General features: G+C 35.6%; 1 protein-coding gene across 1 annotated transcript in view; it reads right to left on the bottom strand.

Annotated features, from left to right (window-relative positions):
* The window catches only part of ADAM28 (ADAM metallopeptidase domain 28), a 67,464-nt gene extending 53,425 nt beyond the window's left edge, over positions 1-14,039 (bottom strand). Inside the window, exons 1-2 of the mRNA XM_004619161.2 lie at positions 13,988-14,039; positions 9,514-9,599 (exon numbers count right to left, since the gene is read on the bottom strand). Coding sequence (XP_004619218.2) covers positions 9,514-9,599; positions 13,988-14,039 — 138 coding nt within the window. The remainder of the gene's footprint in view (positions 1-9,513; positions 9,600-13,987) is intronic.
* Between the last annotated feature and the right edge of the window lie 2,687 nt (positions 14,040-16,726).

Genomic DNA, 16,726 nt, shown 5'->3' with positions numbered 1-16,726 from the left:
GATCTTCACTAACAACGTTATTTGGGACATTTAGGACATTTTAGGACAGATAATTTCTGAGCAGTAGTAGAGTAGGAGTTTCAGTTAACATTGATAATGGAGGAAAGGAAATAGCAAGAAAGAAAGTCAGAGATTGGAAAGATATGCCAGGAGAGGAAATATATATCTAGATTTGGATAGCATCCATTGGAGAAAATGATTTTTGAGTCTATTGAGTAATATTAATCATGCAAAAATTATATTTTATATCTGGAGAGATGTTATGAAGGAAGGTACAGTTATTAAATTTCTTGCCCTGAATGCAACCAACCCTGTTTGATCCCCAGTATGACAGATGGTCTCCTGAGCACCACCAGGAATGATCCTTGAGCTCAAAGCCCAGAACCAGAAGTTAGCAACACTGTAGAGAAAAATAAGAAAAGAAGAAAGGAAGAAAAAGAAAGGGAGAAAGCAAGAAAACAAGGAAGGAAAAAAGGAACAACGGAGAGGAAGAGAGGAAGGAAGGGGAGGAAGAGAGGAAGGTAGAGAAAAAAGGAAAGTGAAAGAAAAAAAAAGAAAAGAAGGTTCCTCTAGGAATTGGAGAATTAATAGAGGGTTTAAGGCATTTGCCTTGTATCTGGTCAACCTCAGTTCAATCCCCAGCACCACAGGTGTTCTCCCATCACCTGGTACAGTCCTAGAGGTCCCCAATATTTTCTGGTGTGATCCAGATCATTTTCAGCATTGCAGGGGTCAAGGAGCTGTACATCCTCTGGCCTCTGCATTGAAAGAGCTGGCTGAGTACTCCAAGAGCCACCTGCCCCACCCCTACAATCCCTGCCCCAATACCACCTCTTAAAAGTCTGAGAAAAGCTTAATTGAGATACAAAAAAGAAGAAAGGAAGAAAGAAAGAAAGAAAGAAAGAAAGAAAGAAAGAAAGAAAGAAAGAAAGAAAGAAAGAAAGAAAGAAAGAAAGAAAGAAAGAAAGGAAGGAAGGAAGGAAGGAAGGAAGGAAGAAAGAAAGAAAGAAAGAAAGAAAGAAAGAAAGAAAGAAAGAAAGAAAGAAAGAAAGAAAGAAAGAAAGAAAGAAAGAAAGAAAGAAAGAAAGAAGGAAGGAAGGAAAGAAAGAAAGAAAGAGAGAGAGAAAGAAAGACAGAGAAAGACAGAGAGGAAGGAAGGAAGGAAGGAAGGAAGAAAGAAAGAAAGAAAGAAAGAAAGAAAGAAAGAAAGAAAGAAAGAAAGAAAGAAAGAAAGAAAGAAAGAAGGAAGGAAGGAAAGAAAGAAAGAAAGAGAGAGAGAAAGAAAGACAGAGAAAGAGAGAGGAAGGAAGGAAGGAAGGAAGGAAGGAAGGAAGGAAGGAAGGAAGGAAGGAAGGAAGGAAGGAAGGAAGGAAGGAAGGAAGGAAGGAAGGAAGGAAGGAAGGAAGGAAGGAAGGAAGAAAATCATTCAGAAAAAACACCATTGATAAGCTTTCATGAGTATTTGGGTAGACCGCAGTTTTGGGTGGTCAGGGCATGGGAGTAGATCTGTAAAGAGAATGACAAGGAAGATCCAGGAAATAGCTCAGGAAGGCCTAGAAGTTCAAGAGAGGTTTTTAGTCCTAGTAGTGGAGCCATTTCTATAATATATCATAAATTCAAGCCCATTTGGAATCCTGGTAGACTTAGCTAAGACTTGAAATTATTCCAATGTCAGTAAGGCATTGGTCTGACAGATAATCTATTTCATGGCCTGAATAAATAGTAAATTAACTTGCATCTAAGGAAGTGTACAGTTGAAAGGTAAATGCTGGAAAGAATTGGTTGGTGGCTGCCTTTACAATGTATAAATGCAATAAAAGTTTTTTTTACATTTGAGATTTTAAGTATGCTTTGATGCGTATATATGTATATGTGTGCTATATATACAGGCAATGCACTCCAATTATACACATTCATTAATATTTATACATATTTGTACTTAATAACTTATTCACCAAATATTTAATTTATCTTGTGCATAATAAATGCATTCATAAGTAAAATATTCAAAGACCTTTTCTGGTCTTGAATTCCTTCCCTAGAAAAATATTTGCAAATGGTTGTTTCACTGCAGCTCACATCTTAAGCAATGCGATCATGTCTAGTGAAGCTTTTGGAAGAGCTGGCAGGTAATGACCTGACCTCAGCTCTCTGGTCCAGTAGAGGGCACAGTTGTATATAAGAAAAGAAGAAACGAGTCCTCTCTTCCTGCTTTGAGACTAAAGAGACTCATGTAGCATTCTTTATTATGGAGAACCCATTGGGTGCATGTTTTAATTCTGTACATTTTTATTTTGCTATTGTATTTCTAGGTCACACCTGGTGGCAATCAGGGCTTATTCCTGTCTTTGTACTCAGAAATTGCTCCTGGTGGCATCAGGTTCCTATGCAGTACTGGGGATCAAACCCAGGAGGGCCATGCAAAAGACAAGTGCCCTACATGCTTTACTCTCACCCTGGCCCAAATTCTATATAGTTTCAATTGCTCATAAATTCTTTGTGCACAAAAGATTAAAAGTTTCAACACTGAACTCACAAAGATAACATCCAAGAACTTAGTTTATACCTTTAATATAGCATTGTTTTTTTTCACAGGCTGCAACCAGGCAAAAAAGATAAGGTACTGACAGGAGGAAGATGGTAACTCCTGAATTGTAGACAGGATGTCATTAACTTTCCTAATTTGAGCTTATGATACAAGTGTAAAGTAATAACCTCAGCAACTCTGGTGGGCATCATGAAATATCTGGAACGCACATGACAGCATGAAACTTTTGATTTATAGAGGAGTCAAGAGCTGAAATCTCAGAGAAATTGCTAGGATTAACTTCTATATGTTATCAAGGAAATAACAAAACTAGTAAACAATGAGCTTTTTCTCTTTTCCTTTTTGGGTCACACCCTGCGATGCACAGGGTTTCCTCTGGCTCTGCACTCAGGAATTACTCCTGGCGGTGCTGGGGAAACAAATGGGATGCTGGGAATCGAACCTGGGTCAGCCACGTGCAAGGCAAATGCCTTACCCACTGTGCTACCACTCCAGTCCCAACAATGAGCAATTTTTAAGTACAAACACAACATACAACATGTGAGAATATTTAGGTTAAACCACTCTTCACTGTTTATCTCATAAATTTAATAGAGCTTATTTTATTTGCTACTTGTTATTTAACTTATTTGTTATTTTATTTGCTATTTCTTATTTTATTTGCTAAATTTTATGATTCTGCTATGTGTTGTAGGAAAAACAGAACTAAAATCAATAACTAGAGGAAGATTTGTTATGAGAAGCAACAGTGGGGGAAAGTAAATTAATTTTCTTAACTGTTTCTTTAGCCAGGAGTTACTTTTAATTGTTCAATTGCAATATTGGTATGGGATGTTTTAAACGCGTTAGCAATGAAAACATTGATGTCACTTGAATAGCGAAAAGTCAATATGACAGATATATGTGAGAGACACTATGGGAACATTCTTGCTGATTCTCTTGTTTTCATCACTCAGTGACAAGGCATCTTCTGCTGTTTACAACTGAAGGAGCAAAGGAAAACATATATATATATATATATGAAAACATATATATACACATATATACAAAATATGTGAGATAAATAAAAATAAGAGTCATCATAGAAATATGAAATAATTGCAATTATTTAGGAAAATATTCTTCTGATTCTTTATGGAATTTGGTTTAATGTTTTTATTCTCATTAAAATAAAGAATCAATGTACTTTATAAAGGAAGTAAATTTAGAATCAAGACAATTTTTTTTTTGTAGGACAGGATTTAAAAAGAAGAGTAAGGAAGAGTTATAGCATATGTCAAAGAGAGAACACATTTATTTTCCTTTCCAGACGATTTCAAACTTGAAAATTGCATTTATTCTTACACACAAACACACAAGTGTATACACATGTACATGCTAGCACCAACACCAGCAGTACAATATGAAACAGACACTAATAAACCAAGAGTCAAGTGGTTTGACTGATGAATCAGGAAAAAGATCTATTTGGATATACACAGGACACATGTCCACTTTTACAAAGAATTTTTTATATGGGCCGGGTTTTACCTAAATATACTGATTAAAGACATTTTAATTAGTAGGACATCATAAGAAATGACATGCAGACCTTTATTAAGAAAATCTTTGAGAATGTCAAGGCTGACTGAAAAGATTACTCTGAAAGGCAGAGAGAGAACAGAATAGCTTAATAAGTCTCAGTATTAAGTACAAGAAGACTAGAAAGAGTCATATGAAGTGGAGCGTGGTGAGTTATGACACTTTCTTGAACAACTGGATTCTACTTATCTTCTCAAATACATTATCTCAAGACAACCATAAAGATAAGCGGCACTATTAACAGCTCAATTTTAAGAAGACAATTTTCTGTGTATGTGAACTTAAACAGATGGAATTTAAACAGCTAAGATGTTTTGTTTTTATCTTCTTTAGCTTAATTTAAGGATTCAAACTAACACACACACAATTTGGGTGCACTATAGAATATAACCTATTTAGAAATTTAGTCTGGGTATTTCCAAAATTTCTCTAACACTAATACAGAGTGACCTCCCTCACACCTGTATAAACAGCTAGAGAATTTCTCTACAGAACTGAGTATACCATTGTAGGGGTCAGGGATGGTGTTGATTGAGTGGGAGACACTCGAGAGACACTCGGTGGAGGATGTGGTGCTGGGACAATGTATGCATGAAACCCTACCCTTAACAGTATTGGAAATTTTAAAATTATAAAACAGTATTTATATATCGATATTAAATCGATAGTATTGTGCCTAACACAAAAAACAATAACTTTCTGCAGCAAAAATAAAAATGTGGGCACACACACACAAAAAAAAGACCTATAAAGTTAGATATTTTACATTTCACTGCACAGTTCATATAAGAATAGTTTATTTAGCCATTACATTGGCCTATTAGAGGATTAGGTAGTGGCCGAGTCCTGAGTTAGGTAAACAATGTATTCTCAAGACTCACTGTATAAACTGCAACCATTTAAAAGTTCAGGTTGATTTATATGTCCCAGTAACTTCCTTGTGTTTCTTTTTCATTATAGTGGATTTAATAATGGCAATATGTTAGAAGCCTCATCCAGCTGTTCTTGGGTGTTACTTGTGACTCTATGCTCAGGGATTGTTCCTATCTGCTCTCAGGGGACAATATACATGGTCAGGGATCAAACCAGGGTTAGTGCTTATCTTACATGTATTATAACCCGTGTGCTATCTCTATTATCCCTATGACATTTCTTTTCATATCATAGTATTGAGGAAAAACTTTATAACTGTTATTTTTAAACCCTGGACTTGAATTTCCTCAAATTCAAGTTTACAAATTCAAGTTTCCTCAAATTCAATTTACATATTCTGTAAAAGAGGATGTTTGAAACTTTTAAGATATGAGAACACATGTAAAGGAAGCTGTATTGATGGGAATACAATGTACATGGGCACCAACTAATTTAGCGGAACATTTTGTGGAAGGGCTTCTGGGAAAACCAGTAAATCACATGTAAAGAAATAAACTCAGACCCCTCTAATACAATGTACAAAAGTCAATTCAAAATTGATTTAAGACCTCAATATCCTACCTGATTCTGATACACTGAAGAAAACATGGGCATAAGACCCATAACATTGAAATTAAAGGCATCTTTAAGGATTCAACACTATTGACCAAGCAAGCAGACACAAAGATAAGCAAACAGGACTGCATTAAATTAAGAAGCTTCTGCACCTCAAAGATTTTGAGATGACCAGAATAAAAAGGTACCCCAAAGATGAAGAAGAAATATTTCTATACCATTTATCTGATAAAGGGTTAATATCCAAGATAAATATGTGTGTGTGTGTATATATATATATATATATATATATATATATATATATATATATATAATACATTGGTAGAACTTTAAAAAAACTTTCCATAGAATCCATCAAAAACTAGGCCTAAGACATGAACAGAAACTTCCTCAAAGACATATGAATGGCCAAAAGATATATGAAAAAATTCTCTGCAACACTAATCATCAGAGAACTGCAAATCAAAAAATGAATGCAATATTACCTCACACCAGAGACCTGCACACAACACACAACAAAAGCGACCCATGTTGGCATTGGTATGAAAATAAATAACCCTCATCCCTGGCTGGTGGAAATGTCACTGGTCCAGACTTTTTGGAAAACAATAAGGACACTTCTTGAAACAGCAGAATTGATCTTCCATAGGGTCCATCAATTGCCCTTTTTGAAATATGCCCCAAGGGCCCAAAACACTTCAGAAAAAAACTTCTGCATTCCTATGTTCATCATACCACAGGTCAAAATCTAAAAATAACCTAAGTGTTCTAGAACAGATAAAGAAACGGTGGAACATATACATAGTGAAATAATACTATTCTATAAGAAGGATAAAATCATACAGGAACGTATCTGGAGAGTATCACGCTCGGTGAAGCTATCGAGAAAGAGAATAGACTCAAAATGATCTCTCTCAGAGGCTGGCCATAAAGAAACATAGGAGGAGAATAACAAATGCCCAAAGATAATGGAAACCTAGAATAGCCTTTCAGAAGGAAGCTTCTAGGAGGAGGAGGAAATAGGATGGGGAGGGGGCACATTATAATCAACAGTGGAGGGAAGTAACGAGCATGATGGCATGATGCTGAAGGTGGTGCTGGAAGGTGGTCAGGTGGTATGTAGGCAACCCTATCAGTAACAGGACTGTAGACTACAGGGCCAAAGAGAAGAATAGCAAGTGCCTATTGCAGAGGCAGGCTGGTAGGTAGGAGGGAAACAGAACATTGGTGGAAGGAAGTAGACATTGGTGAAGGGATTGGTGTTGGGACATTGTATTCCTGAAACTCAACCATGAAAAACTTTGTGAATCACAGTGCCTAATTTAAAAAAGAAATTAGAAAAGAACATTTTGTTGAGATAATTGAGGAAATAGGATTTACTTCTTCCCTTAAGTTTTTATTACAAATTTATTTACATTAGAAAAATATATTCTGTGAGGAACCTTAGCTTGTGATAAAATATGATCATTATTAACTTATTTCTGTGATTACTTATGTCTACTCTATCTGTATTTCTCTGGCTCCCAGAAGAATTCATTTGAGTGCCAATAACTGAAATGTTGTTGAATTAATCTTTATACCTTAGCTTATTTTTGAGCAATAAATGTTGAGTGAATTTTGACTGAGAATATCCTGATAATAGTAAGTGGTAATACTTATACAAATTTTCAATATGACTCTTTAGGAAAGACTGGTAAATTTATGTATAGTAGCATCCTAACTTTACATGCTTATGATTATCTACAATATTTAAAGTGTGTGTGTGTGTGTGTGTGTGTGTGAGAGAGAGAGAGAGAGAGAGAGAGAGAGAGAGAAAGTTTGGCCACATTAGGCAGTGCTCAAGGATTATTCTTGGCTCTTCTCTCAGGAATCACTGCTGGCAGGCTCAGGGGTCCATTTGGGGTGCTGGGGATTGAACCCAGGTTGTCTCTGTATGAGGAAAGTATCCTATCCTATCCACTATACTATCACTCCAGCCCAAAGAACATTTTAATATTTAATGACTTTAAAGAAAACCATGGGTTTATTTGTATAGATAGGTACATTGTTAGATAATGTAAATGTTATAAAATTTCTTTCAAAGTATATAGAATAAAATATAAATTGTTATAAGGATCTTAAAACTACTCTCGTGTGTTTTCACCGGGACACACCCAAATGGAGCAGGTGCAATCTCCTCGCCTACTCCAGATGGAATCCCGATGACCAAGAGTTTCCACAAGCAAGTCCCATTATTAGGGTCTGGGACGGAATCTCCAGGCCACATGGTGGCAGAGGACCTGGGCTGTCCCTTCCCAGATCTCCGCCCACCCAGCAGACTGGTTGTCACACCCACAATTTGCCTCTGGGCTCCATCTTAGTGCACCAACAGCCCTGACCCAGAGGCTCCCTATTGAATCCTAAAATGTATTAGGGTCATATAGAAATGTCTCTGGAATCCAACCATTTACAATCTAGAAATTTACATTTACAATTGTGGCTGTGTGAGCTCTCAAGATGCTCAAAATGATCAATGGAAAATAAATTATCTAGTGTCTGCCCCTGGCAGGTAGGCTTGAATGGTTGTTGGAAATTTCAAGCGAAACATAATGACCAAAATTAGAGAGAGAATATTGGGGAAATTGTCTGCCCTAGAGGCAGGGTGAGGACTGGGATGTGGGTGGTAGAAAATGTGCACTGGTGGAGGGATGGGTGTTCCATCATTGTATGGCTGAATCTCAAACGTGAAAGCTTTGTAACTCAGTATACAATGAAAAAAAAAAGTAATGTGGAACTCATGCCCAATTCAATCAGCATAATCAATGGCTGAACAAATAGCAGTACTCTTATATTATTAAAAAAAGAAAAACTACTCTGTGTATACTTGGCTCACTTAACTTTACTGTCGAAACCTTAATTTGCAAAATAAAGTTAATTATAGAAACCAAATAATGTCTTTTAAGAAGCAAAGTTAATGAAGTAATGTTAAATGAAGTAAGCCAGAAGGACAAACACAGGATGATATCACTTATATGTGGTCTATAGAATAATTGGAAGAGAGAATGAAACGCTTTCAAGTGATGTCTTGATCACCCTTGATCCCAGAGTTTGGAGAGGAGGACAGTGAAAGAAAGAAATTGAGCAGGGAAGAGATAGGAAGTGAAAAAGAGCAGGGATCAAAGGAATCCAAATATATTGGTGGTGTAAGGAGAGGCATAGCTAAATACCCAAACCATAGAGTCAACAACACTGAAGGCAATAGATTCAAATTTCAACAATTCAATTTAATTCAATTTAAAAATAACCTGTCAATGTAGCAGGTTGAGGATGGGATTAGAAAGGCTTGGAGGGAATCTGGGAACCCTGTTATAGAGAAGACACTTGTGATGAGATTGACTCGGGAACAGGGTGTGCCTAAAACCCAATCATGAGCAGCTTTGTAAATCAGGTTGCTTTAATAAAAATTTTTAAATATATAAATAAAAAGGGGCTGGAGCGATAGCACAGCGGGTAAGGTGTTTGCCTTGCATGCAGCCGACCTGGATTCAATTCCACCCCTCTCAGAGAGTTTAGCAAACTACTGAGAGTATCCTGCTCGTACAGCAGAGGCACGCTACCCATGGCATATTCGATATGCCAAAAACAGTAACAAGTCTCACAATGGAGATGTTACTGGTGCCCATTCGAGCAAATCTATGAGCAACAGGATGATAGTGATACAGTGATAAATAAAAAGAGAAAATGGATATATTAATTATATGCATATATTACAAATAGCATTTTAATTACTATGATACAAGTTTAATTGATATAAGCAATATATCTTATTTGCTATAACAACATATCATAAATATATAATATTATATATACATGTATTTATATATATTCAAGTTTCTTTGTTGAATCAAAAGTTGTACCTGGTCAACTGGCTCATTGACCTCTCTTTTATGCAGTGGGTGAACTCTTTTGGGAAAAACCACTTCATACTTCTTTATAGAATTCACTAGGGGAGGGAAAAAGTAATAGAAGTTTTAAGTAAACAGAACAAACTTAGGCTAGTTGAAAATAGTCATCCTTATTGCATGTCTGATGAATGATGTCACACTCCAAAGCTTTGATTTACTTAGGAAAATGATTCAGGTTCAGACAACAGAAGAGAACCACAAAATAAGAGATCTCCTTTGCCTCTAAAATCTCCCTTGAACATATGTCTTCAAATATTTCTCTGTTTTCACAGTTTCCTAATTACTATTATTATTTATTTATCTGGGTTTGGGCACTTCACACGGCTAGGTTCAGTATTCAGGGATCACTCCTGGAGGCATTCAGGGTATTGTTGTTCCAGGAATAAAACCCAGGTTGACTGCTGGCAAGGTAAACTCCCTACCCACTCTACTTTTTCTATGGAACCTCCACCTATTTATCTTATTTTAAATTCATATGGAATTCACCTATTTCTGAATTTGACCTTGATATTTGTAAAATAATTTTTTAATTTCTCTTTTCTTTCTCTCTCTCAAGTTTTCTTTGATGTTTGCACTTCTATTTTCTAGACAGTATTTGCTTTTTTGAAACCCCTTCAGTTAGCAATAATTGCACCTCAGATAAACCTTATTGGCTACGATACTGCCACTGTGAGAAGCTTGAAACCCCTTCAGGACTAAAGAACAATATTAGAAAAATATCAGTTCTCCATTTCTTACTATAACAGCAATGGAGAACATCTTTCATTTCTATTTAATTAATTTTAATGTATAAAAATAGCAGTCAAAATTTTTATATAGTTCAAACACTTTGGCACATCCTCCACCTTGAAGATTTGCTTGCATCTTGACCTGATAAGTGTAATTTCTTCCTTTCACTTTATGGCACATTCTCTTTTGCAGAATTACCACAGTCTTAATCCAAGATCTTTACTTACAGTTTTGTTCCCCTTTGAAGAAGCCCACGTTCACTATTGAATGCCTCTGTTTTTTGCCTGTACAGTTCTTTAAATAAAACTATCTTACTTCACTTAACAAAAACCTAAAAGAGCACTAAGTCAATCTTTTTATTTATAAGAAGTTAAAATATTTACAATTACCTCAAAATAATAATGATGTGGAAAAATTGCTCTTGCAAGAAATTAACTGATGGCATAAACACAATTCCCTGTTGTCTCCTTAACTTTGTGACACCAAACAAATATACCATAAGGCCTCCACATGTTGTATCGTGGATTGAGTCCAATCAAAAACAATTAGCTGCATTAGTATAAAACTCACAGAACCAAATATTCATCTGTGATACTTCCAGGAAACTTACATAAGATTCAGTAAAAAATGGTTTTCATCTATAACACATAGATGTCACAAAAAATAACTTCTAGGTCACAAAAATAACTTTTAACTGATTTTTTTAAAAAAATAACATATATACATTCTGTAGTCAGAAGTGGTGAGAATGGAACAATCAGTCAACATAAGTTTTCTCTGATATACGCACTTCTATTTTCTAGACAGTATTTGCTGTTTTGTTTATTTTCTGGAGCTAGTATTTCATGATATTGGAAAGTATCCTTGACTCTTTAGCATGAATATATGAATATACGTAATCAGTGGGGAAAAATTCAGTTCCCTGAGAGCTGAGTACTTACAATTAGTAGCCAAAATAAATTAATATTTTCTAAAATACAGTAGTTTTTAATTCCACTCTTCCCAAGCTCTTATAACACAGTAAGATCTCTAACCAAAACAGATAGTATTTCTTTTAGAGGCCCTTCGTTTTGTGAGATCAAGAAAAAGACTGGAAAAAAATAATGAGATTTGTGATCCAATAAACTGCACCTCAGTTACAAAGATGCAGCAAACCTAAATATTGTTTGTCTCATTCATCACTGGGTTTGGTGGAGACGGTGCTGCAGCATTCTCCCAGCTGAATAACTCAGACTAATTATTTGAAGTCTGTGGAACAAACACACAACTAACTGCCATCCAGGGATTATACAAATTCGAGATGTAACACAATATGTTTTTACTAATTCATTTTAATACTTGCTTTCTCTCTCCCACAGAATTCACATATTGAATTTGTTTTGAGTGGCAAAACCAGATCAAGAAAAAAAATATCTGTTATTTTGGTTTGTTTGGATCATTACTTTAACTACTCATTTTAGAAAAGTCAAAGCTCATTAACAAGATTAAACTCAACACTCCTTTGGATTGCTCCTTTTTTTATGTTTGTAGGGCTATTTGGGAGTTCAGCATATTTGTATATTAGGCGACATTTTCCTTTTTATTAAAATCTCTGCAAAGCTTTTCAAAGTAATGTCTTCCCAACTAGAACACTTGATGATATTAAGCTCTGAAGCAGAGTTTATGTGATGACATAGACTTAAATTCTGTGATTCTCTGGGCCTCCCTCAAAGTATGGTGAAGTAAATTGAATATAAATCTTTTTAAAAATCAAGGCTATAATTTTTAATTATTAATATTAAATTATGTGTGTATAAATGCATTCTCTATATTCTTCTAATCAAGCTCTGATTAATATTTTCCTTGTCTTCATAGGACGAATAAAGACATAAAAATTGCTAATTTGAAATAAAATCATTTTTTAAAGTTCTGTATCCCTGCATATTCTGCTGTAATGTAGTACAGATTTCTCTGCGTTAATAATGTTTGTTCTTTCACCTCACGCTAGGCATATTCTTTAAAATATTTTTCCCCACAATGAAATACCATGTCATTTTTCTCAAAAGATATTAAATTTACTGTGGCAATTAGCCTGATTTTAACTTATGTGTTAATTTCTCCTTTATCAGAAATGGGCAAAAGTGGTGGTCGAAGGGGCAGATATATTTATTTAGAGGATAGTACGACAGAGAAGAACAGAAGCCATGGGGCAATGAGAGACGTTCTATTTCTAGCATTCTCATTGAAAAAATTACAGCGAGTAAAATAGAGAAATTAGGAGAAAACAGGGGAAAATAAGAGAATTTTATGACCAGGAAGACACTGGAAAACTCAAGAAGGCTAGTCAAAGAACAATAGCTTTGCACCTGTCTCCCTCTCCTCCCCACTCCCTCAGTCTAGTCTCATAAGAGTCTTTTCAGAACCTCATTAGCAACTTGAAAGGTCCTTCTTGCAGGCAGGTTCTCAGGAAGCTGTGCCTCTTGGCGCCATGGCTACATTGTCAGGGGAACAGTAACAGATGGTAGACGAATGTTACTGAAAAGATGGTGATGAAGTGAACTCTAGGTTTATGTATGGAACATGCTTGATGTTTATGTGGCTGAATGAGACTAGTACCCGAACAGTTTCTCCAATTGATAAAAGGGGCTCCAAAGATATTTTGGTGATAATATTATTGTACAATGCAGGGAAAGAAAATTTCTATTTAATTCAACTAAAAATGTAGAGACTTTAAGCCAGTAACTGAATTGGCTGTCACAGTTCTAGACTTAAAGATATTTAACAAAACTTTCATAAGTCTGAGATGCAAATCAGAAACCAGGGGTAGGAAATATCATTATTAGTGACTAGGTGTTGAAGGAGCAGGAGACAGAAAATAATCTACTCCTTAAGCCTGTATTTCTTGTTGATAATCAGCTTCCCTCCCTGGGTCCAAGCAAGTGTTCTAAAACAGAAGGAAAAGTCTACCAGTGAAAGATCTGAAACTCAGGTATTGGCTTACATAAGCTGAAGGAACAGAAATAAGCTTTTTATATTTTCTTTCTTAAAGTGTGTTACCCAATCCTAATTTCATAAAAATGCAATTGAAGAATTTATCCAGTCATTTATTGTTTGGGACTGGAATTCTTTTCCTTTGGGATTTTTAAATGTTTGCAGCAAAATGAAACTCAAATCTCAGTTTAAATTTAATACCAACATAATTTTGGTGAAATAAAATCATAAAGCATTATAAATATGAAATTGATCAACTTTCCAATTATTGCATTATGATCACCAGTAATAAAAGGACTACAAAAATGTTTCCTCAGAAAGTTAAGAATTTGCCAAATTGGCCTCAAGGATAACAGAAGATATTTTCCAAAATCATCTTTGCCAGAAATAATCTGGTAAACTTGGTGCAACTGCATACTCCTGGAAATAACAGGCATGTTGATAAATTTTTTTGATTCAAATATTGTTTTCATTTCTTAAATTTATGATGTATGCATCTTTCCTTATTTCTATATATTTGTAGATCAGACTGTAAATATAGATTCTACCCCCTTTCCTAGGCTCTTCTTCACAGTTGAAGAATTGAAGTCACAATTCCCCAAAAACAACAAAACAAAATCAGTCCAACTTGTTGTTAAAATTGCTTTAGGAAAAATATTGGGGCAAGGAGACAAGCAAGCAGTTCACTGAGTTATTAATAGGACCTGGGAAGAAATGAAAGACCTACCTGGAACTGAAGAAAGGAGGAACGTGAGAATTAGGAGCAGCCCTTGCAACATGCTGGGTGATCCCAGGTCTTGGTTCCTGTCCCTCGCCTTAGACCTGAGGCTGCTCCGTCCTTGATTCAGCTCTAGTGAGACAGAATGAAACTCCTGGGTTCATTCTTGTTCCTGCTTCAGGAAGTGTTTACTAAAGGTGTTGCACAACCTTGAAGCTGTGGTCCCGTAACAAAGGCAGAGCAGGCGGAAGTTCTGGCTGCCTCCTGCTCCACAATTTCTTTCAAGAGCTCTTATATCTCCTTCCCCAGATTGCCCACTCACAAGGAGCACATTTCCAGCATATTACTGCAGCCCTTCAATGAGATACCGGCTTCAGTGTATCTTGATAATGTATATACTAATGATATGAGTTAGCAAAAACTATGTATATATAGCTATCTTGATAAAAATCCATTATTGAAAACAATTTTCTTCCACCACATACACATGTGGATCCATGAAACAATTTCTAGACCTAATTTATCTATTATGTAAAATTCTCCTTTCTAAATATCCTGTGTTCCATTCTCAAACATTGGAGTTTTCAGAGACTTGGACTTGTCCTAAAATAAAATGTTTATAACCGTATCAGCTCAATGTTTTCCGGATCCCCTGAGGTATTTATACGTTTCGTCACCAAGACCCAGGAGCGTGGAGAATTGGGAGGGAAGAATTCAAGACCCAAAGGATGTAATTTCCAGGGTAATTACAGGAGCCATCACTGGTGGCACTGTTGTTAGGTTGGCATGTTCGGATATCACGCTGCACAACTGTTCTAATAGCTAATAGAAACTGAGCTGTTCAGTGAGTTGCAAGTCTCTTCTAGTTGCTTCCTCATTTTTATTGAACATCATCTCATTTTCATTTGATCCTTTACAAAAAAGGCATCTTATAGAATAAAATTAAGTAGCCAATCCAAGTTGCTTATAAATGCCAACAGTAGAACTCTAAACACTTAGTCATATACCTCCCACTCACAGAACTGATCTATGCACCAAGTCTTATTTCTATTGATAAATATATTTAAATAGCTCCAATAAAGCTGCCCCAAGATTAATGTTATGAATCAATGTCTCGTTCACTAAAATTGTGAATCATTTATGTATTAAGTAGTACATTCTTAGACAGTGACTTAAAATTAAAAAAAAAATTCTAAATGATCAGACAGGCACTGACTAATATAAGGAAATTTTTATCTAGTTATTAATTATGTTAGTCTCAGAGATTGGGAATTTTACAGGTATCTTATCTCTCTTCAATACAAGTTGTATTCCTTTGTTTATTTGGGGAAATGTAAAAGATAATTTTTTTGTTTTTTTTTTTGATATTTTTGCTTTTTGGGTCACACCTGGCAATGCACAGGGGTTACTCCTGACTCTGCACTCAGGAATTACTCCTGGTGGTGCTCAAAGGACCATATGGGATGCTGAGAATCAAACCCGGGTCGGCAGCGTGCAAGGCAAACGCCCTACCCGCTGTGCTATCACTCCAGCCCCGAAGATAATTTTTATAATATGTTTTATCTCTAATAATTCTATGTATATTCATACTATCTGTAGGTTACTGAGAATGTAGTTTAAAATGAAAATATGTCTTTTAAAATGCCTAGATTTGTGAAAAACAGGAAAAATATTTACCAAGATAACATGCAAAATGAGTACTGTCAATATATAAGAATATGTTGTTTTCAGTTGGTGTAGTATGTTTTATTTGGTAACTTTTTGTTTGTTCATTTTTAGTGCACACCAGAAAGTGTCCAGGTCTTATTTCTGGCTCAGGGATCACATCCGGTACGGTTGCAATGCCAGCAATCAAACCCTTTTCAGCACAGTGCAAGGCAAGCACCTTACCCGCTTTTATATCTTCTGGTCCCATGATTTGGTAGATATATTTTTTTTAATTTTTTGTTTGAGAAGGCTAAAAATTTGCTTCTTATAAATTATTGATCAGATTCTAACATCAGCCTACCAAATTAAACCAAATAACAACATTATGCTCTTGGATAGAGAGGAAAGATTAAATTCAGCACCTATACGTATATGTTTGTACATATTTGTTGCATATCACATTATGTATTGCATATGTAATATATTGTACATACATATTTCAGATATTTCAGAAAAAATAGATTTACAATAAGCACATATACAAGCATTGAAATTAAGAAGGATTATTCTTCCATTAAATATTTACTTAGTATCTACTATATGGCTACTACTGCACTCAGTTTTTGTTGTTAAACTTTGAAAACAGACAAAAATTCATGCAAGCATGAAATCTAGAATCTAGATAGAAGACAAAATAAATGCTATGAAATAAAACAAGGTGACTAGTTGTGAAGACACACAATTCCTCACTTTTAATGCATCATTTACGGGCAGATAGTCAATAACACACTAACCTGCCTCCTTTCTGCCCCTTCTCTTATACTATGAAGGGAAATAATAGGAGTATCTGCATGGTCCCACCATCTTTCCCTTCTCTCTCCGGGCAACTGAAGAAACAGAGACAGAGACAGAGACAGAGAGGAGAGAGCAACACCATGAATAAGAGAGAGAGAGAAAGGTAGAGATAGGTTAGGAGAGCATACATCTTCTATGCATTATCCCTTAGGTTTCTGGGAACAAGTCTTATGTGAGACAAGGCAGCTGTCTATTGTACTGGAGAACTTAGGGACCAAGATTAGTTAACCCCCTTGCCACAGCTTC

Source organism: Sorex araneus, chromosome 7, assembly GCF_027595985.1.
Source record: "Sorex araneus isolate mSorAra2 chromosome 7, mSorAra2.pri, whole genome shotgun sequence".
Lineage (NCBI taxonomy): Eukaryota > Metazoa > Chordata > Mammalia > Eulipotyphla > Soricidae > Sorex > Sorex araneus.
This window is presented reverse-complemented; position numbering and strand designations above follow the sequence as displayed.